This window comes from Alternaria ethzedia, assembly GCF_023757985.1.
Source record: "Alternaria ethzedia strain BMP 0044 chromosome Unknown scaffold_13, whole genome shotgun sequence".
In the NCBI taxonomy this organism is placed as follows: domain Eukaryota; kingdom Fungi; phylum Ascomycota; class Dothideomycetes; order Pleosporales; family Pleosporaceae; genus Alternaria; species Alternaria ethzedia.
Window position 1 is genome coordinate 766,414 of NW_026056206.1, and position 19,779 is coordinate 786,192.

Consider the following 19,779-nt stretch of genomic DNA (forward strand, 5'->3'; position numbering starts at 1 on the left):
GAGAGGCCGTCAAGCAGCACTAGGTAGTGCAGGAAGACCTTGCTCAGAAGTGTGGCGGCCCTGATCCTAGTCTCGCTCATGCCCAGTGGATCAGATTGGTAGACTTCTGGTTTGAGCAGCTGGGTGATGAGGGGTATGAGGACTTCGCTGAAGATCGCGGTCCATTCTCGGTGCTCGGGGGAGGCAAGGTCGTTGGAAAGAAGGGTTCGTTGGAGTGAAGAGAAGGCTTGCTGACGCAGAGAGCGGCAAGGGTTGAGACATTGATGCGCGAGAGTTTTGAGGATTGGAGACCAGTATGCGGTCCATGCTGAAAATGTGTTAGTGCCTCGATGTTGAGTGAGGAGAGAAGTGTTCCTACCTTCAGTTGTCTCAAGGTGAGACTGCTCGATAAAGTTTGGCACCCTGCTGGAAAGTTGGAAGACGATGCTCATAGCAGTGCTGCCGCGTACGACAACTTCGTTGCTCTCAAGCTTCTTAGGCTTCTGGCCCTTGTTGCGTCGTGCAGCCTGATCATGCAACTGCTCTTCTCGAGCTCCAACTTGAGCTGCAGTTGCGAACTCATTGAGAAGCGCAATCGCAGCCTCGTAGTTATCAGCAGTAATGCCAGGTTGAGGCGAAGTGGTAAGGTCTTCGACGAGCTGGAATACATCCCCAGCAGCATCGGGCACTCCTGAAAGCCTGCTGAGAATGGTCCAGAAGTCTGGTGATCCTGCAAGTTCGCTGCGAAGAGCGTTCGGACCCTTGCAGCAGTCTGTCAGACCCTTCAGAATCGGTTGTGCGCACTCGTGTAGCAGAGCATCATTGAAGCTGGAGAACGTGTGCATAAGGACTGGCGCACGGATGAAATCATAGTCCTGGATCGATTAGTACTGTATTCTCCTGGGAGTGCATCAAGACTTACATTGCTGGCTTTGAGCAGACTCAGAAGATAGTATACCGATCGTGCAATGACCACATAGTGATGCTTAGGCGCGTCGCGGATGACAGACGCCAAAGCATCCGTTACATCCTTTGCAAGCTCCTTGACAGTCTCTTCATCCCTGAGCGCTAGGACAGTCGCCAGCTCAAGGACGAAGACAAGACTTGGGTCGTAAAGTGGGCCTTTACCCTTCTGTCTAGGACCGGTCGTTCGCGGACTTGCGCCGGGTATCTCCGGTTTCACAACGATGACTCTAGGTGAGCCATCTTCGGGTAGATGCTCAAGTAGAGATGATAGAAGTGACCGCAGAGACTCCACTGGCAGCTGGCTGATGTTGGCAAGGATATCTTCGAAGTGACATTCCTTGACAGTATCCACAGTACAAAGTGTGTACTCAATCTCCTGGTCTGATGGCTCAGGAGGCTCGTCATTGGCAAAGCTCGACACATATGATGTCAGGGCCGAGAAGATGCCAGTGTCTGCTGGACGCTCTGCACGGTCGATGACTTGTGCTGGGTTCTGAAGTGGTATGGGTGCTAGAGCGAGCGTCTTCTGGAAAGAAAGGAAGTAGGGTGGTATCAGCGAGTTGACGAACAAGTTCACCATGATGCGAATAAGCTGCTATCGTTAGTACCGTACAAAACAACAATAAAATCGAAAACCTTACGTGTTGCCACCCATCTCTTATTGATGCTTCGTTACCCTTGATGACCTGGAACAAGACTACAGTCGCTAGCTGCGCCCTACCGTCCCGACCGAATCGCACAGCAGTCTCGCTGACCATAACGCTCTTCTTGTCGGCTTGCACCTCGGTGTTGAGCGATGTGCTTGGTGGCACATCGGGTGCCAATGTGCTGATGTACGACAAGCACGAGATGATACGGTCGAGAGCCTCAGTAAGGCCGTATTTGGCAGCGATTTGAGCGCATTGGTCAAAGCCCTGCACAACGCGGGAAAAGACCGCATCGTCAGTAGCAGACATGAACACGTAGGATAGGGTTGCTATGATTGGCTTCCATGTGGCAGCGAACATGTCCGCATCGAAGATGTTGGTGTCGCAGATGACGATGTCGGACGTTGACTGACACTTGACTAGCAGCTCTTTCCACGCGTGGTCGTATGCGTTTCGATCGCTGTGCTCCTCGGGTAAAATAATCTCGCGATTCTTGATTGAATCATAGATTCCTTGCAAGAACTCAGGTTCAAAGTCCTTGCCATTGTTAACACCTCGAACGTTCTTGGTGAAATCTTCCAACTGCATTCGTTTCGTCTTCAAGTTGGGGTTGTGTTGATCGGTGTTCAGCATGATGACAGCGTATGTGAGGATATAGATGGCATCGCCGTTGGCAATTCCCTCAGGCTTGACCATGTTGAAGTACGTCTCAGAGAATTCTGTCAGAATTCGCTCAATCAGGGCCGATTCACCAGGGAGACGGAAGGCGTGCAGGAGCTGTCGAAGCGCTTCATCTATCCGCTGTCCTTTGAAGTCGAACAAGTTGATGAACTCGCTCAAGAGCGCCTCGTTTCCCCTCTTCGAGATGAACTCGCCCAATACTTTCTTATCGACTCTCGTAGTACCTTTGACGAACTCGGCGATGCATTTAGGATCATCTGGGTCTCGGATGATTCCCTGTTGTGCCAGGTAGGCGATACCAGCCTTGGGCTTTTCGTTGAATTTAGTGGCACCACGGATGATGACCGCCTTGCGCGCCCGCTGCTCGCGGAGTGACTCAACGCTTGGATAGCCTTCAGTCACAGGCTCGTCGTCGAGGCGATCTGCCATAGATTGCACGAAGCCAAGCAGTGCGTCCAAACACAGTGGAGGTACATTGACAGTACTCCATGTTGCAGAGTCTGGGAACGCGTTTCTGGAGAGAAGTCCAACAATGTCCATGCAGACATCTCCACGGTCAATCTCACAGTCGTAGTTGACAAAAAGTTCTGCCATGTAGGAAGGTATCCGAACCAAGCCACCCAAGTTCTCCACCATGGCCTCTCGAGCATCCGGCTTTCGGGCGCCTCCTTCCAGCCCCAGCTTTTGCCGATCCTTGACAGGCACTGGAGTTGAACGACCGCTTGAGTTGCTCTTTTGTTGCGGCGGCTGCTTGATTAGACTGGGCGCACTTGGAACTCCTTCGTATAATGAAGGTTCGATACCCGGCTCAATGGGTATCTCAACCCGTGGGAAAAGGCATGCGACCAGATACGAGAGGTAGAGCTCTTGTTGCAGCTTGAGCACATTCCTGCATGTCGCCAGCAACGTACCAGCAACTCGCAATGACTCGTTCAAGATGGCCATATTGTCTGATCTGACGAGCTGGAAGATGTGCCTGCACAAGGTGTCCTTGGCCAGATTGGCCAGACTGGGATGGCTCGCTATCGACGGCCCGGCGACTTCAAGAGCAACGTCTACGATGCGCAAGGCCATGACGCGCATGGTGTCGGTATGTTGGCGGTCGTGAGGGTCCAGCAGATCAACCAATACTCTGAACAGCTCTCTTATGGACGGCAATGAGTACGGCTTGATCTCGAGAGGGGCTTGTGGCTGCCCATCCGCCGCGGTTGCTGGTAGATCTAGAGTACTACTCGCAGGGTTCGCGGTACTGTCGTTGTCTTCATGTCCCTTCTCAGGATCGATTGGCTGCTGCAGCGCCTCGACCTTGTGCTGTGCAGAGTCTCCCTCGCCGTTTGCGGTTGGGTCCATTCTCAGACCATCTTGCTCGTCCTTTCCTTCCAACTCTTCATCCATGGCGTCCAGCTCCTCTGGCGATTCAATCTCCAGCGTCTTCAGCCTGCGGAATATGACCTGACACATGGAAACCATGGCAATCTCTGCCGAGCGTCGGAGCAGCTCTGACAGTCTCGCCTGGCAGCACATGCTCAAGCCTGTCTCCATCATCTCGCATACGCTCTCGTCGCCCAGTACCTCTCCTCCGCGACCTGAGATCATGACTTCCATAAGCCTGAGGATACGAAGGAGAACAATCTCGTCGGCAGCCGAGTCGCTGGCTTCGAATCGGCAGTGTGTAATGGCGGAGGAGAGCTGCTGCATAGCTTCTGGTAGACGTGGAGAGTCATGGCCAATGATGCCGTACGACAGGAATTTGGTTATAGCGATGAGGGCGAGCGAGGTGATGGGCGCGGAGGTGGAGGAGGAGCGGATGACTTGTAGGAAGGGGTGGAGCATGGAGGGGGTATCGAAGGTCCGGATGTCTGGTGCAGCGTTAGCATCGCCCATGTATCGTCCCGACTGTAGCATTCACCTTTACAGCCCTTCAGGTCGTTCCTCAGGCGCGCAAAGGCAGACATGAGGGGGTTGTCCTGCATGCTCTTGCCCTTCTTCCCCCGCAGGCCCCATCTGCTCGGTACAGCCTCCTCTTGCTCTCCCGCGCTTATGATGCCCTGTCCCGTGCGGTCGCGTCGTTGCACGGCCGGTGTCTTGTTGGAAGAGCTGCCCAGTATGGCCGCGACTGAGGAGTGTGCCCAGCGGGCATGCTTTCGCATCGCCGACGTAACGGTAATGCATTCTGTCACCACCAGAGCTACTGGGTTGACTGCGACGGTGATAGGTCGGGGGTCCAGGTCGACGATCGTTTCCTGGAGTGTTGACGCAACATGGTCGTCGCCGTCGGTGCTCGACATGGCGCGAGAAGGTTGTGGTGTACGTTTGTATGCGACAAGAGTGTGGTGCGCGGCGTCGTGTCTTTATGGTGGATGGCTCATGGACAGCTGTATGTCTGGTTCAGTCGACTTGAAAGATGACACGCATCCTCCCAATTGCTGCTGCCTGGTGATAATCTAGATATTGAGGTATTTAGGGCGTGAAATAATCTTTGCCCTCGACAATCTGTCCTCAAGTCGTAGGCAATCGATTCCAGGCGTCGAGTTGCACCGTCCGAACATTTGGCGGCTTAGCTCTAGCGGAGTTTCGGAGGTGCTGAGGCCAGGGGTCCGACCAGCGTCAGATGCCAGCCATGACGAAACACAGAAGCACGGCGAGTTGCGCTAATCTTTGCCGCTTGCATTTCATAATGTTTCTTGATATTGTTACAAACAAACGTAGTGCTCATCTACTGCTGAACCTACAACGCCCGTGATGCAAAAGCTGCTGTCTAATGTATACATTCCTCCGCATCATCTTCAAACACTCTCCGAGCGGAAATGCCACCATCCAAGGCCGATTCCGCCAAATGTTGCTGCCTTGAAAATCTGTAGGCTACAATCAAAGCATGCAGTATATCGAAAGAAACAAAGCCAGATCTGCGCCCAATCTGCCTAAATCGTTACTGTCGTCGCTGTGGTGGTTCGACCCACTATGGTCCAATATTGCGAACATGGATGCTGACCGAGGTCCCGTACCCTTGAGATTATGCCGGTGCTGTAACGACTACGATTGCTCGCCCTCCTTCTTTTCGACTGGCTTATCCTCTTTGGTGTCTGCCTGGTTCGACTCCTGTTTCGCTGCTGCTTCTTGTTGCCTGGCCTTCTCGGCTGCCGCCTTCTCCTCGTTCTTTGCTTGCTGAACCATGTCTTGAACCGCCGCCTTCTCCTTCTCCCAGTCGCTTTTCTTCTCGTCAAAGTTCTCCTTGATCTTGTTCTCCTTTGCCTTCTTGGCCTCTTCTTCGGCCTCCTTTGCCTTGCGTTCCTTCTCCATCTCTTCCATGTGTCGGATATCGTCAACACTGGGTTCGTAAAGATGCCAAATGGTGTAGTGCGGTAGGCCGACGACGGAGAATTTCATGCGCTTTGCCATCTGCTATGTGTTAGCTCTGTTGTAAGAGGTGTAATGACATAGCTCACCTTGCCGAAACCCTCTGTCTCAGCGTGCTTCTCGAAACTGAACGCAGGGAAGTGGACACCGGAACGGAAGACCTTGGCTTTCGCAAGAATACTGACACCACCAACACCATCGATCTCCATTTCCATGTCCGGGTCGCCGTAGGGGTCGCGAAGGTAGGCCAAATGCGGGCGCCAAGTAGCGTACTCTGCGTATCCCTCTACAATGACTGCATCCTCGTCGAGGGTGTCGGCGAGAGCGAGAGCCGTCTCGGATTCTTGCCAGGAGTTCAGATCGTATGGTTGTTCTCCGCCGAGCCAGTCCGGAAGCGGTCGCCAGACGTCTACGTAGGATGTTAGCATACAAACTTGTACTATGCGTGGCCGTACATACTCGGTACAATGACATCCTTGTTGTGTCGCATCAGATCTTCCAAGATTGTGAAGGGAGCAGTCTCGACATCGACATCTCTCCAGTAGACCCAGCTGTGCGTTGGTCGCAGAGCAGCGCTTAGCAGCCAGTTTCGCGCTTGCGCCATTGACTTTCGGCGGCCAGCCTGTGCCGCGAAACCGTGACGACTCTCAACGTCTTGGTTGACCTTTTGCCCGAAATCCTTCTCCATGATGGAGATCTCGCCAAATTGCTGCTTGGGATCGGGATTGGCCTGTAGCTCCTCCAACTTTTCCGTCAAGAGTGAGATGGTGTTATCCTTGGAATCTCCGACGAGGAAAGCCAGGTCGATAAGGTTGTGCGGGTAGGTGAGGTTCTTCAGATGGCCAAAGAACATGGGCAGATGCGGAGCCGCGTCTCGCAACGGAGCGCATAGCAGGATGCGTTCTTCCCGCTCCCATCCCCTTGCCGTGCCTTGGACATTGTTCAGGTCGTAGTATCGCACCGTCTCGAGTTGCGCGTCATCGCTCGTGGTGAGTAAGCTGAGGGGCCCGGAGCCCAGGTTCGGTCGCAAGTCGGGGAAGAAGAAGAATAGGGCGGTAAAGAACAGCGAGCCTACGATCAGCAAGCGCTGGATCAATGTTCTCCGCCGTCGGAGCGCAGGCTGTGACCGTGGCTGGAATCTGAAAGTGCACCGAGTGTCAGAACCATGTTCATCTGGGGGTTGAGCGTAAAGGAGGCGCGGCGCAGGGTGCCGGCGGGTGTTGGACGTACTTGTGAGGTTGGATTGAAAAGGTGCCCCCTCCTTGTGAGGGATACGCCCCGTTGGAAAAGGCATGGCGGTGCATCTTCCCTTTCGTAGAGGAATGTAATGGCAACATCCAGAGAGATGGGCGCCAGATGTCGAATGCTCCCTTGGAGAACCCCGGTCACCGAAGACCCGCCAGATCACCAAGTTGCTGATCGAAGCACCACCTTGCACTCCTTGTTGATCTCCGCCAGGGAATTGCCGCTGCTCAGTGTATTCGCGAGGTTACACACTTCGGTAGCCGTCTTCAGATTGGTGATGTCGTGCGCTTGGGGTGTTGCGCGTGTTTGATAACCTCCGTTGCAGGGCCAAGGATTTGTTCGCTAAGGCCACGGTGACGTCCAGACAGGTTGCTGATAACTCGCGCGCGTCTCAGCGGATGTTGCCGAATCAATCGACTCGACGCGCAGGGCTGACGAGATGCACGGTGGTGGTCGTTCGAGTGCTGCCACTTTGTCAGATCCCCGAGGTGGGAGGCTAAGCCAAGCCACCTAGCATGGCCGTTTCAGACTTGTAGAGCAATGATGTGCAGGAGTGGCTGTCCACGTCCAAGCAGCGAATAGTAACGGTACACGAGCAAGGGTGAGTTTAGACCCTCGTATTCTCGACATTGCGTCGCATGTCTCACAGGGGTCATACAGTGGTGAAAGGGAAGCAGCACATTGCGACAACTAAAACTTGTCGCTTGTACGAAGAATCACGAGCGAATATCAAGGAACAGGAACCAAAACAATTATGAGTTGAATGAATGCATTCGAAGTACGAGTATCTACTATAGCCCACGATCCCGGCTTCCACTGTATCATTCTGTAGTTCCTTCCAACAATCTGAGCGTCGTTAGCGATGCTCGAACAACGATCTCGTAATAGTATCGACGTGTGTTATGTGCTCAGAAAGCCGTGTTAAATCATCCCCCATCGCCTGGCCTCGGGTCGCGGCAGCCCAAGACGGATTACCGCGACTTTTGGCTCAAAGACCACAATGACGCGGCGTTGGACGAACCAACAGTGCAACTCCACAACCCGTCATCCCAGCCGAGACTGGTAGGGTGCGGGAGGGTGACCCGGCGACAGATGTCGTTGAATGGATAGACTAGTTTTCCTCCTTGAACGGAACCGGAGAGGGATCGGGGTGCTTACCATGAACAGTAGGCTCGTGGTGGCAAGATCTAGAATGCGTGTCTGGTTACAATGTCAGCGAGATCCTTCAAATTGTGAAGTAATGAGCTGGAAGTGTAAAGTGATATCAGACAAAGGTAAGCGGTATAAATTTTCTTCAAAGAGATTCAGTAGCAGAACTGAAATAATACGATCATCATATAAAGCGGAGTGAGAAGGAATGATGAAAACTTACCACTAATCAGTATGTACTTGGGAGTGCTGTAGGTTAGCAGTAGATGTGCTGGCGCATCAATTGAATGCCCAAGAACATAGACTCGTGTCGCAGCCGTGGAGCTATGACAGCATGCTTGCGAATCGCGTCGTCGCGCGCTCTGGTACAACGCTGGCCTGTATCTGAGCTGAGTTAGCCAAGGTCGCAAAGCCTGATGTGAAAGCGGAAGCTCCAAAGTTGGAATCAGAGGGTGGTGCATGTTCAAAGCTCATCTAAGATCGCAAGAACTATTTCAAGGTATCAATCATGAAATGGGGGAGGATAGAGGGGTGTGCGTGAACGTACCGTGAGCGCGGATGTGAGGTAAGGAAAGAAAGTTGAACCAGACGCGCAAGAAAATTGAACTTGAGGGTCCCGAAATCTTGGCGGATCTGCGCTTAGTCATCCACTTTTCTGAACACCATGAAATCATCTGCAAGTACAGCAGCGCTGCAGCACAGCACAACACAATCACAGACACGATGAACACGGACAGGAGAAGAAACAATGCGCCCAGCGGTGGTACCAGTGCGCCAGTGTTTGCGCGTACAATCAGAGAACCGCAGTACCTGGAAAAGTTGAGGCCGACAAGGTCAAGAGGCGCGAATGAGCTTCGCAGGATCTGTAAGTGCCCGAATGACCCCATGCGTCTTCCTACGCGCGGATGTGGAGCTCACCTGGATCGATGTGGGTTCCGGTAGCTATCAGCGAGCTGCATGTTGTCTGCAATGCGTACCTTACACATGTTCTGCTTCTAACACGTCCACAGTCCTCCAAACATCCATCATACCCTCAGCTTCAGGTTCCGCGTACCTCGAAATACCCTCCTCCTCCCCCGCGATCAAGTCGACTCTCATTCCGCCGACTTCATCTCTCAAGATCACGGCTTCTATACAAGGCCCCAAGCCTCTTCCCCGTAGCGCGCCCTTCAGTCCTTCGCTCCTCCTTACAACCACGGTTAAGTTTGCGCCGTTTGCAACACGACAACGGCGAGGCTACATACGCGATTCGGCAGAGCGCGACCTGGGAGTTCATCTAGAGACTGCGCTACGAGGTGTCATCATCGGAGAGAGATGGCCCAAGAGTGGGGTCGAAGTTGTAGTCACCATACTGGAAGGAGATGAAGATGGCTGGTGGGGAGACTCTGCTGGCGGGGGCAGCGCAGCCGGGAGTGGATGGGGTCTCTTGAACGTGCTAGCAGGCTGCATCACGGTCGCCAGCGCTGCCATAACGGACGCCGGGATAGACTGCGTCGATGTGGTGTGTGGAGGTGTCGCCGCAATCACGCGAAACCCCGAGTCAAGACAAGAGCAGGAGCTGGCTAGGATACTTGATCCCTGTCCAGCAGAACATAAACAGGTTGTTGCTGCCTGTGTAGTCGGATACCTGGCTTCAAGAGACGAGATCACAGAGATATGGATGAAGGGGGACGTCGGCTCAGATCCAGATGCTTTGATCGAGGGAGCCACGCATGCCGCTGTCGGCAGTCTCGCGGTGGTCAAAGAGGTCCTGCTCGAAGCGCTACAAGCCAAGTTTCGGGGTCAGATCGAGGCGAGCGAGAGCGGTATGAAAAGGAAGGCACAAGACGTGGACATGACAGGATGAGGCAGAGTGCCATAAAGCTTGTTACACTGTTTCCAGTTCGCAGCTTTGCACACACCAGATAGCCAAACTTCAGGCTGGCGCCTCAACCGCCGACGCAAGATCGTTGCCGACAACGTCGACCCTCGCCTGGTGGGTAAGCGTCGGAACGATCTACAAATTGTGGCCTTGTTCGTATGGCGTTCTCAAAATGCATAGCTTCGGCGTTCAAAACCGCCTGAGTAGGATAAGCTCATGCGTGTGGACCTCAAGGCCTAAACTTCGCGGCTAAGAGGGCCCACTTGAATCCACCTGGAGTAGACGTTGAGCCCAAGTGCAGAAACTACCTTAGCCGACGACATGTATAGAATACGATCTTGTCCGCCTGTTTCCGCAGTCGAGCTGGCGCTATCAGTGAAGACGGACGTGATGATACATTGACCTCAACCACAAACAATCTAGCCTAGCAGCGATCTGACAGCAGAGCCATGTCCTCAAGTCTCAGGCGCGCCATATCTCCCGCATGTGCAGTAAACATTGCCAAGGTGCATGTCGGAGCTTTGACCGCCATGATTGGTGCGCAATTGCAGGAAGTGGCTGGGGTGCAGCAATCCTTGCCACTTGTTTTGACAATGGCGTCACGATCCTACACCTCCAGCCTCCGACACGGCTCACAGATTGGACATATTCCTGATACTTTGGGAATAAGCTTGGGACGGCAAAGAACAAGCGTGTCGGTAAAGCCAGGACGAGTTCACGGCCCACCCGGAGTACGCTAGAGTCGACACTTTCAGAGCTTTCCGGGCGGGTCGCATTGGCAATGGCAGCGGCGTGGGTCCAGAGGTCATCCCGCTCCTGCTATCTAGAAGTCATCCTTGCCGAGATGGGATGAGGCAGTAAGCACAGCTTCCCAAAGCGCTGTCATGGGGAGCCACTGCCTGCTTGCGGCTGGCGAGGAGCAGACACATATCTGTGTTCGCTGTGCCACTGTCTCTCTTATCCTCTTTCCCCAGCCGATTTTGTCACTTTTGGTTTTTATCATTTCCAGCGGGCGACATATGCACGCCGTTCGTTTTTCTCGCTCGAATCACAGCACAGTAGCCGGCAAGCAATTCCGTCTTAGCTGCTCCTCCGCGGCCAAGATCCACTGCAACTAGTCTTGGTGCATAACATTGCGATACCAACCCAAGCGGCAATCTGAAGGATTATAAGGCGAGACAGTAGTCGCTGCAATCGCCCAAGGATTTCTACGTCTTTCGCTCTACGGTCGTCGTTGTAAAATTGTCCTTCGCTACCATGCCTTCTGTACGTTCCCTGCCTACAGCATCCAACCCATGTTCCTTGCATCGTGAGCCACGCTAACGTTTCTCTTAGTTCAGTCGCGTAGCCGCGCTGCTCCCCGCGCTCTTCTCATCCATCGCCTATGCCGTCCAGCCAGTCGAGATCCGTGGCCAGGACTTCATCAACACCGCCACCGACAAGCGGGTAATGATCATTGGCGTCGACTATCAACCCGGAGGTCAAGGAGCATACAATCCCACCAACAGCGAAGATCCTCTCACAGATGGCGACAAATGTCTGCGAGATGCAACCCTCATGCAGAAGCTGGGTGTGAACACAATTCGCGTCTACAATCTCGACCCTACGCTTGACCACTCCAAGTGTGCCTCCATCTTCAACGCGGCCGGCATCTACATGATCCTTGATGTCAACTCGCCCTTACCCGGAGAGAGCATCAACCGCGCGGAACCATGGACATCCTACAACAGCGACTACCTTACTCGCGCGTTCGGTATCATTGAGAACTTCAAAGGCTTCCCCAACACCATGGCTTTCTTCTCTGCGAACGAGGTCATGAATGATCTGAGCACTGCTGAATTCAACCCCCAGTACATCCGGGTACGTTCGATTATCTCAGCCAATGATGCACGATAAGATAAACTGACAAAAACACAGGCTGTTCAGCGTGACATGAAGAACTACATCAAGAACCATGCCGACCGCACCATCCCAGTCGGATATTCTGCTGCAGATGTCCGCGAGATCTTGCATGATACCTGGGCTTACATGCAGTGTATCCACGACGAGGACGAGTCATCCTCTGACTTCTTTGGTCTCAACTCCTACAGCTGGTGCAATGGCGACAACTATCAGACTTCCACATATGATGGCTTGGCTACTATGTTCGCCGACTCTGCTGTTCCCGTCTTTTTCAGCGAATACGGCTGCAACCGTGTCATGCCTCGTGACTTCGACGAAGTTCAGGCCCTTTACGGCGATCAGATGAGGGCGCTCTCTGGAGGTCTCGTATATGAGTACTCCCATGAGGAAGCAAACTACGGCTTAGTCGAGATTGACCAAGACGGCTCTGTCGCACTCATGAAGGACTACGACAATCTCCAGAGCCAATTCAACAAGCTCGATCTTAGCGCCCTTGAGGCGACCAACCCTCAGTCCACCGAGCTCAAAGCCCCCGAATGCGACGGCAGCCTTATAACCGCGGAGCAATTTAGCAAAAACTTCACGATTCCAGCTGTCTGCCCTGGATGCCAGGATCTGATCGACAACGGTATCGAGAACCCAACAAATGGCGCGCTGGTGGATATTGGTGACACCAACGTCAAACAGAAGGTCACTGGTAGCAATGGCCAGCAAATCAACGACCTGTCGCTCAATGTTGTGTCCAACGATGGGTCTAACACTCCCGGCGGCGAAAACACGAGCCCTAGTGGCACCGACTCGGGTAACAATGACAACCCCAGTCAGACGGGCGACGCGGCGCAGCCTTCGGAGACTGAAGGAGCAGCTTCGCACATGTCCTTCAACTTCGGACTAGCTATGATGGGCGTGTTCGTATATATGCTCACTTTGTAGTTCTATTGTCCGCGTTTTACAGAGCGACCAAGCTTTTGGTTCAGTCTACTATGCATAATAATTGCGACATTCTGGAGGACGAGGAGGGATGAACTGGACATGCGTATGAACTAATGAAGTCAAATCGGAAGAGGAACTAATGGCGTTGCTATTCTTGTACATAGTTGGGATGTGTATACCCTTATCGTTTTGAGACGCAACTGTTTCCGGCGTCTACACGCAATATTACTTCCTTACACACGAGAGTATTTCTTCACACCTTCACTTTCATATGCTTTGTTTGAGTATGTAGGCTGACTTTGTCTTGCTGTATGATTCACGGCTAGTAAAACCCAGACTATGCGTGGCTCACTGGAATGTTTGGCAAGCCCACGTATAGACCCAACTTGGTCGCTCGATTAGCCCTCGTGACAGCAATGCTCATCGTCAGGACTGTTGATTTCATGTGTTTATCAATCAATGGTACTTTTCTGTAGTCTGGAGGCGGTGGCCATCCACTATACTGTATAGCCTGCATCGCATCATGATGCTGACCATGTATGCTGCGCATGTCTCCTCATTGCCTCATATCGAAAGGAAAAATACCACCGAGCCAGGCCTAGATGCTCAAGCCCATGGCCTCTTTCATCAGCTCCTCCTTCGCCTTCACCACCTCCTCATCCTGTTTGCCCTCGCCCTCCCCCTCGTGCACGCAATCACACTTATACTTCTTCCTGAACTCGTAAGGCGGAAGCCCATCTAGCTTCTCCAACGCTCCATGGCTGGCCCTCACACGCGCATACCTGCCGCTCTGGCCCAGGGAATGGAACCACACCTTCCCATGGATCATGACCATAGCGACGACAGCCTTGCCTTTACCGGGAATGAGCGTCTCCGTCTCCATGGCACCCATGCGCCATTCGCTACAGCCGAAAGTGATACCGAGGAGGCGACTGAGACGGGTGGTAGGGTGGTTGGAAGCGAAGTTCTCGTACGAGTCGAGTGTCATGTTCTCAAAGAAGGGCTTGAGATGCCTATCGAAGAAGTCTTGTACGACGCTGAAGTCGAACTCTGCATCAACGAAAATGGCGGCTGTATACGCTTCGATCACGTCGGCCAAGCACTTTGGTGGTTCGCTGATGGTGACCCAATAGTCAACGGCACCATCCGCTTCTCGCTCTGCTTCTTCAGCTTCCAAGACGTAGTCGCGGATTTGGGAGCTCAGAATAGCGGTGTTCTGCTTGATGTGGACATGCCAACCGAGCTTTACGCACACAGCGCCTAGGAACTTGTTGGACACCATGGGTGTTTTGTGTTCCGTGAGCCACTGCGGGTCCTTGTCTGGGTACTTGTAGTAGAGGTGCATGATGAACGCCATATCGAGAAGAGAGTCACCTGTAGGGATAGGAACATTAGGTTAGCGTAATCGTATGCACAAAATCTGCATGAAGACTTACCCAAGAACTCGAGTCGCTGATAGTTGGGTATATTCTCATACATGTACGGGTATGAGGGGTGGGCGAAGGCAGATCGAAGGAGACGTGGGTACTTGAAGTGATATGGGTGCACCAGCTCAATGTTGAAAGCGGTATTGAGCATCGCTGCGGTGGCGTCGGCAACTTGGTACTTGGGCTTTTGATAAGCGTCGTAGTAGTCTGACCACCTCGACATCACATGATCTTGACTGTTGGCGAAAAGCTTGACAGCTTTAACAGTTTCGTCCCAGTCTTCGGGGTTCCATCGCCCGCCCCGGTAGTGCTGCTGGAAAGCAGCACCGATGAAGGCCTCACAGACGTCCGCGATGCTCTTGTCGCCAAGATTATGCGTGAGCTTCAGCCAGTCGTCTTCAGTCTTCTTCAAACCCTTACCCCTCATGAGCTTCACCCCTTCAGGATACCATGTGCGCCTATGCAGATTAGATCGTGTATAGCAATGAGTAAATATACTGTACATACCTTGAGAAGGCTTCCGTGCGAATGAAGCGGTACAGCTGAATATCGCGTTCAGTTCCATCTGCGGAGACCACCAGCTTCTTGCCCACTGCAGTCTCCATCAGGTTCTTGTTGCAGAGCATTTCCATGCGGCGGACGTGGAACTCGAATTCGTTTTCATCTGGCTGCTGGACAAAGACCGAAAGTGAGGTAGCCATCTTCAGGAAGCAATCCCCTAGGAATTCAAGACTGTACCATATTAGCAGGTGAAATCTTGAATAATCCCAGTACCTACCGTTCATAGTTTGGACCCATTCCGCTCTTGAAGTTGATCTTTTCTTCGCCGTGCTCCTCGGAGTTGTCGGAGTCTTTAGTAAGAGCTTCCAAAGCAAGCGCAGGGCTGACGTTGAGACCGAGAACTTTGCAGGCGTCCAGAGCAATGAGATAACTCTCAAAGCGATGAATGAGAGCCGGTAATACGTAGCACATGACCACAAATCGTATCGAAAGCTGTGCTGTTAGCGATGTTTTCATACGCACAAGCCGACGGGATTCTCACATTAGACACGTGAAGAGGCTCTGGACAGATGTAAGTCTTCAAGTCATCGAACTCACCCTTCTCTTTATCCTCGACGCATGCAAGATGGTTCCGACGGAAAGGAATCTTTTCCACCTCAAGAACGGGCTGCGAGGCATGCCACTTTGATATGTCTCTACTCTTTGCCCACCGGCTGTCGCTGTAGTCCAGAATAGTGGCCATGAACTTTTGTCCACTGCGAGGTAGACCTTTAGGAGGCGGATCTTGTGGCTTGAGATGGGTTGCGAGGTCGTTGGAGTAGTAGCGTCGACCTCCATTCATTGGATCTACGAAGTAACGATCTAGCAAGTCCTCAGACTTGGTCTCGGGTGTCCACTTCCAAGTGGGTTCTTTGCAGACTTTGCGAATTTGCTCCACGTCTAGGATTTGATCGAGAGAGGTAACAGACGAAACAGAAGACACATGGCTCGGAGTTACTGGAACAACCCAATAAGATATTTTCTGGACGTCTTCCTCGTACACCTTGTTGTAGATATCCTCGTATATGCGTAGAGTAAAGATCGTGAGAGCTTTTATCGTCTCGGGCGATACAGGCAGCGGAGTCGAGACAGATTTGGATACGACATTGGAGGGCCTTCCATCCGTGAGGTAGATAGGAAAATGCGGCATCTGCGGGAATGGAATGCGAGTGAGGAGACCCATAGGCTGATGAGGTCGGTCTAAGCCAGCGTCAAGCTCGATGACGGTCAGGTATAGAAGCGTAGGGACAACTCCGCGATCCACCTTCCAGAAATTTGGCTTGATCAACATAGAGTACATACCCTTCTTCTTTTCGCTAAGCGCTAGCAGTGCATTTCTCCCAGCTGGCAAGCTTTTGCATGTTGTTGGGAGGAGGTTGTCATCCATATAGCCTTTGGTGTGAAGCATGAGGCATGCCTTGTAAGCGGCAGAGCATTTTGCGATAGTTTTCCTGCTTTGAACGTCGCCAGTTACCGAGACCACCGGTGCATGTTCCGGTAACATTACCTCGCAAACAAACCCTCGCCGCTGAGAATCCTGAGCATCATAGTTGACCTCAGGATTGATAACATAGGTTGGCTGGAGCATGGTCTGTCTGTCGGGGCCGGGTAGCGTCGCTACGAAGTGATTGAGGATTGATAAGCTCGAGCGATATGTGAGCTTTGCACCAGACTTTGTAAAAAAGCTTGGATACATCTTGTCTTCGAACGACAACATGTCAACCTCGCCTCCACCGATCTGACGGTCTTGGGGAAGAGCTTTGCAGAACTTCCTCATGATACCTTCCTCGAACTTGACGTCGAAAACCCGGCTGCGATGGTCATCGTTGCCCTGCTCAATCATATGGAGATACTTCGAGTTCCTGTGCCGTGCTCGGCCCCGAGACTGTACGTACGCTATCATGGTACGATAGAGGTCGAACCGCACGACAAGGTTGCATTGAGGGATATCAAGGCCTTCTTCCGCCACAGATGTAGCAAACAGACAGTTGAGTTCGCCGCGACGAAACTTGGCCACCGTAAGGATCTGGTTCCGTAAAGAGATGTTGTGCTCTCCAGCACGATTGTTGACACCGACGAGCACGTTACAGCGGAGGTTCGGTCCACCGATCTGGGAAAAGATGAGTTGAAGCAGCCGAGCTGTTTGCCGTTGCTCAACGAAGACGATACAACGTGCTTCATCGCCGCGTTCGTAGTATAGCTGGAGCCAGTGGTGAAGTTTCAGAACTTTGGAACTCAAATCTGTGTCGCTCAAGGTACACAAACCGAAATCGAACTGTTGTACGAATGTGGCCGCTTCCTGTAAGCGCTTGGACTGGGCGTCCCACTCCTGCGCGGCGTCATCTCGCTTAGCCTTGTTATGCTTCAAGTGCTCGCGATCTTCGAGCTTGCGGCTCTGCTCGTCAGCGAAAGCAAAAGACCAATACATGTCAGACGCCCAGCGTCCGAGCTCGGAACCGTAGCGCTTGGAGGCCAAGAATAGTTTCTTGAATGCCGGTATGTCCCCATACTTTGCTTTTATCTCTTGGTGCAGAGGCGTCTCAAATTGGTCTTGTAGCCGTGCATACACTGCGATCTCCTCGGTAGGCCTGCTGATACTGTTCGAAGCGAGAGCACCCTCCGAAGTAGTGACGATCTTGGAATGAAGTAGTTTCTCGAGGTCATTGGCAACTTCTTTGATATGATCGACCGACAGTCCCTTTGTGTCAATCGGAGAAGCTGTCATGCCAAAGATCCGAGGTCGATGGGAGGGGTCCAGTCCGTGTACGTAGTAGTCCTTCATCAAGCGAGCGTAAGGATGGTTATTCTTGGCATGATGAGCCTCGTCGAAGATGAGGAGGTTGATCTGAGCCATGGTAATGAAGGAGTGCATCATACACTGAACAAGGACCTCGGCTGTACATACAATTACCATGTTCTTCTCGTAATGGCTCTGCCAAGTCGCTTTGGACCAAAGCGATGCGCCCATGGCGCCGCATATGCCCTCCACTTTCTGATCAAGGCCGCAACGCAAGACATTTGCTTGTTGAAAGACCAGGTTGACCGAGTCGACTAGAAAGAAGGCGATCTTGTGGATGCCGCCTGCGGCCCGGCGCTCGAGCTCGTCATTGAGAACATGCTGTAGAAGTAGAGTTGCGATGTGAGTCTTGCCGGAGCCAGTGTCCAAGACCGCTATCACGTTCTCACTCTTGGCCCTCTGAAACAGTTCAGTCTGATAGTCGCGAGGGTTCGTGATGCGGACTGTGCCCTCTTGTCTGGCGAGTATGTCGCGGATCGACAGCTGCTCTTCGTTGGCGGTCTTTGCAGCAGCATCATCAACTTCCTTCTGTGTCAAGTGAGAGCTGATGTTAGCAGCAAAGGCCTTCAGGACGTCATTCTGCGCTCTGCGCCTCTCCGATGTGGTCTTCGGCCCATGCGTACGTGCGGTGTCATCATCGCCATCTGGGTCTTCATCTGAGCCTCGCTGGCTCTCATCTTTGGTAGCGGTCTCTTCAATGTCAGAATCGGATGACGAGGACGAGTCGTCGAAGGAGTGGTAATGTTCGTCCTTCTCGTATATTATCCAAGTCATGCTTGTCGTGGCGCAATGCCGTGGGTACAGTCGAAGCTTATTACAGGTCTGGAGAGGTAAAGCCTATGGTGAGTGTGATTGAAAATCGAGGGCAAGAGCGTGTTGCTGATATTTGCGCAACTGTCGCGCGTCTTGCTTCGGGCAAGAGAGCAAACAAACAGTGTAGGTACCCGACGCCGCATGCTCAGCCGAAGCCGCACGTGCTGACCCAATCAAACAGCCGCAGCCGTTTGAACATGCCGGAGATATTTCGCAGCATACCAGGCGTTTGTCACTGTGGTGTTACCGCTTTCACAGACGCGGTGTGTTGGCGGCGATAGCGGGGTACGCGAACTGGGAAGGGGCAATGCTGACTCATCAGCATCTGCTCACGCTCTCACGTGTATCCCCACTACCATTTCCTCAACATCACGACAATTTTCCGCTCAAACGCCACTACCATGACGAACGAGCCGCAGAGTCTACGAGGTCTATTCTCAAAGGCGGAGAGGGCGCGCGCAGAGCTCTCTTCGTCGTACGAAGCAAACAGTCCGACCTACCAGGAAAACCTTAGCGCGACAATCGCCACGTACGAAGAATGCCTGAAAATATCCGAGCAGGTGTCGCTTTTCAGTCCGAATGAGACACTGGAAGACATATCGTCGTCTGATCTACAGTACGTGTTATGCTACAACCGCAAGATACCGTGCACGTGGGCCCTCGCTTACCCTTCTAGATACATGGCGATAAACTACCACTTGGCAGAACTCGTACAGAAGATCTTCAACACCGACGTAGCCTTACGGAAGCAGAACCTACTGCGGGCACGGGGACACTATGAGCGATTTCTCAAGCTCTTAGATTCCTATGATGTGCTTGGCAAGGCAGATGCGAAACTCTTCGAAGTCTACGCGGAAGATAAGAACAACTTCTCTACCGCCAACACGCGGGATGCCGCGGCGAGACGGGACGCAAAGATTTCGCGATTCAGGGAGGAGAAGGAATTGAAGCGGAAACTAGAGGTATGTGTCCACACTAACTTTGCTTTCAAGGGTCGAACCTAGAGCTAAGGCCTGCAACAACAGTATCTGCGACAGAATCCCAAACTTGCCGAGCAGGATGAGCAAGTGGTACGAGAGTTGCATTTGACCAACTTGGCGTTCATGGTGCATCAGACTTTCGCTTCGTTGGAGTCAATGGCTCAAGAACTGCACATCATCTCGCTAGCCCCACCCGCGCCCCCACAAGGACAGGAACAGCAAGCGCCAGACGGCCGACAGGACGGCAGAGATAAAGACGGATACTCCGAACGCCTCGATGGTCAGTATGGCGGCCTGAGATATTCCGGCCCCATCTTGAGCGGCGACGGCAAACCCATGCGGCCTTTTACGCTATTGGATAGCCGTCAGACCCTAAAGAAGAACGTTTTCCGTCCGGATCACAGCCTGCCAACTATGACGATTGACGAATATCTAGAGGAAGAGAAGCGCCGGGGTGGCATGATCGAGGGTGGAGGCCCGCAGTCTGAGATCCAGGCTGAAC

The 19,779-nt window shown here is 52.8% G+C and overlaps 4 protein-coding genes across 4 annotated transcripts; 2 read left to right on the forward strand and 2 right to left on the reverse strand.

Annotated features, from left to right (window-relative positions):
- Positions 1-5,306: 5,306 nt before the first annotated feature.
- ANP1 (Mannan polymerase II complex anp1 subunit) lies at positions 5,307-6,803 on the reverse strand (the record flags this gene model as incomplete). Its single annotated transcript, XM_049377727.1, has 4 exons — positions 5,307-5,672; positions 5,720-6,039; positions 6,090-6,762; positions 6,795-6,803. 4 exons carry the CDS (start codon positions 6,801-6,803, stop codon positions 5,307-5,309), a joined length of 1,368 nt encoding a protein of 455 aa, XP_049232768.1.
- A 2,190-nt stretch (positions 6,804-8,993) lies between these two features.
- Positions 8,994-9,870, forward strand: J4E87_006123 (uncharacterized protein; the record flags this gene model as incomplete). Its single annotated transcript, XM_049377728.1, has 2 exons — positions 8,994-8,997; positions 9,035-9,870. 2 exons carry the CDS (start codon positions 8,994-8,996, stop codon positions 9,868-9,870), a joined length of 840 nt encoding a protein of 279 aa, XP_049232769.1.
- Positions 9,871-11,142: 1,272 nt separating this feature from the next.
- Positions 11,143-12,720, forward strand: J4E87_006124 (uncharacterized protein; the record flags this gene model as incomplete). The annotated part of the gene is made up of 3 exons (XM_049377729.1): positions 11,143-11,151; positions 11,221-11,745; positions 11,803-12,720. The coding sequence occupies 3 exons, from the start codon at positions 11,143-11,145 to the stop codon at positions 12,718-12,720; spliced, it is 1,452 nt and encodes a 483-aa protein (XP_049232770.1).
- Positions 12,721-13,318: 598 nt separating this feature from the next.
- On the reverse strand, positions 13,319-18,258 carry DCL1 (Dicer-like protein 1; the record flags this gene model as incomplete). The annotated part of the gene is made up of 5 exons (XM_049377730.1): positions 13,319-14,094; positions 14,157-14,605; positions 14,655-14,879; positions 14,926-15,145; positions 15,246-18,258. The coding sequence occupies 5 exons, from the start codon at positions 18,256-18,258 to the stop codon at positions 13,319-13,321; spliced, it is 4,683 nt and encodes a 1,560-aa protein (XP_049232771.1).
- Between the last annotated feature and the right edge of the window lie 1,521 nt (positions 18,259-19,779).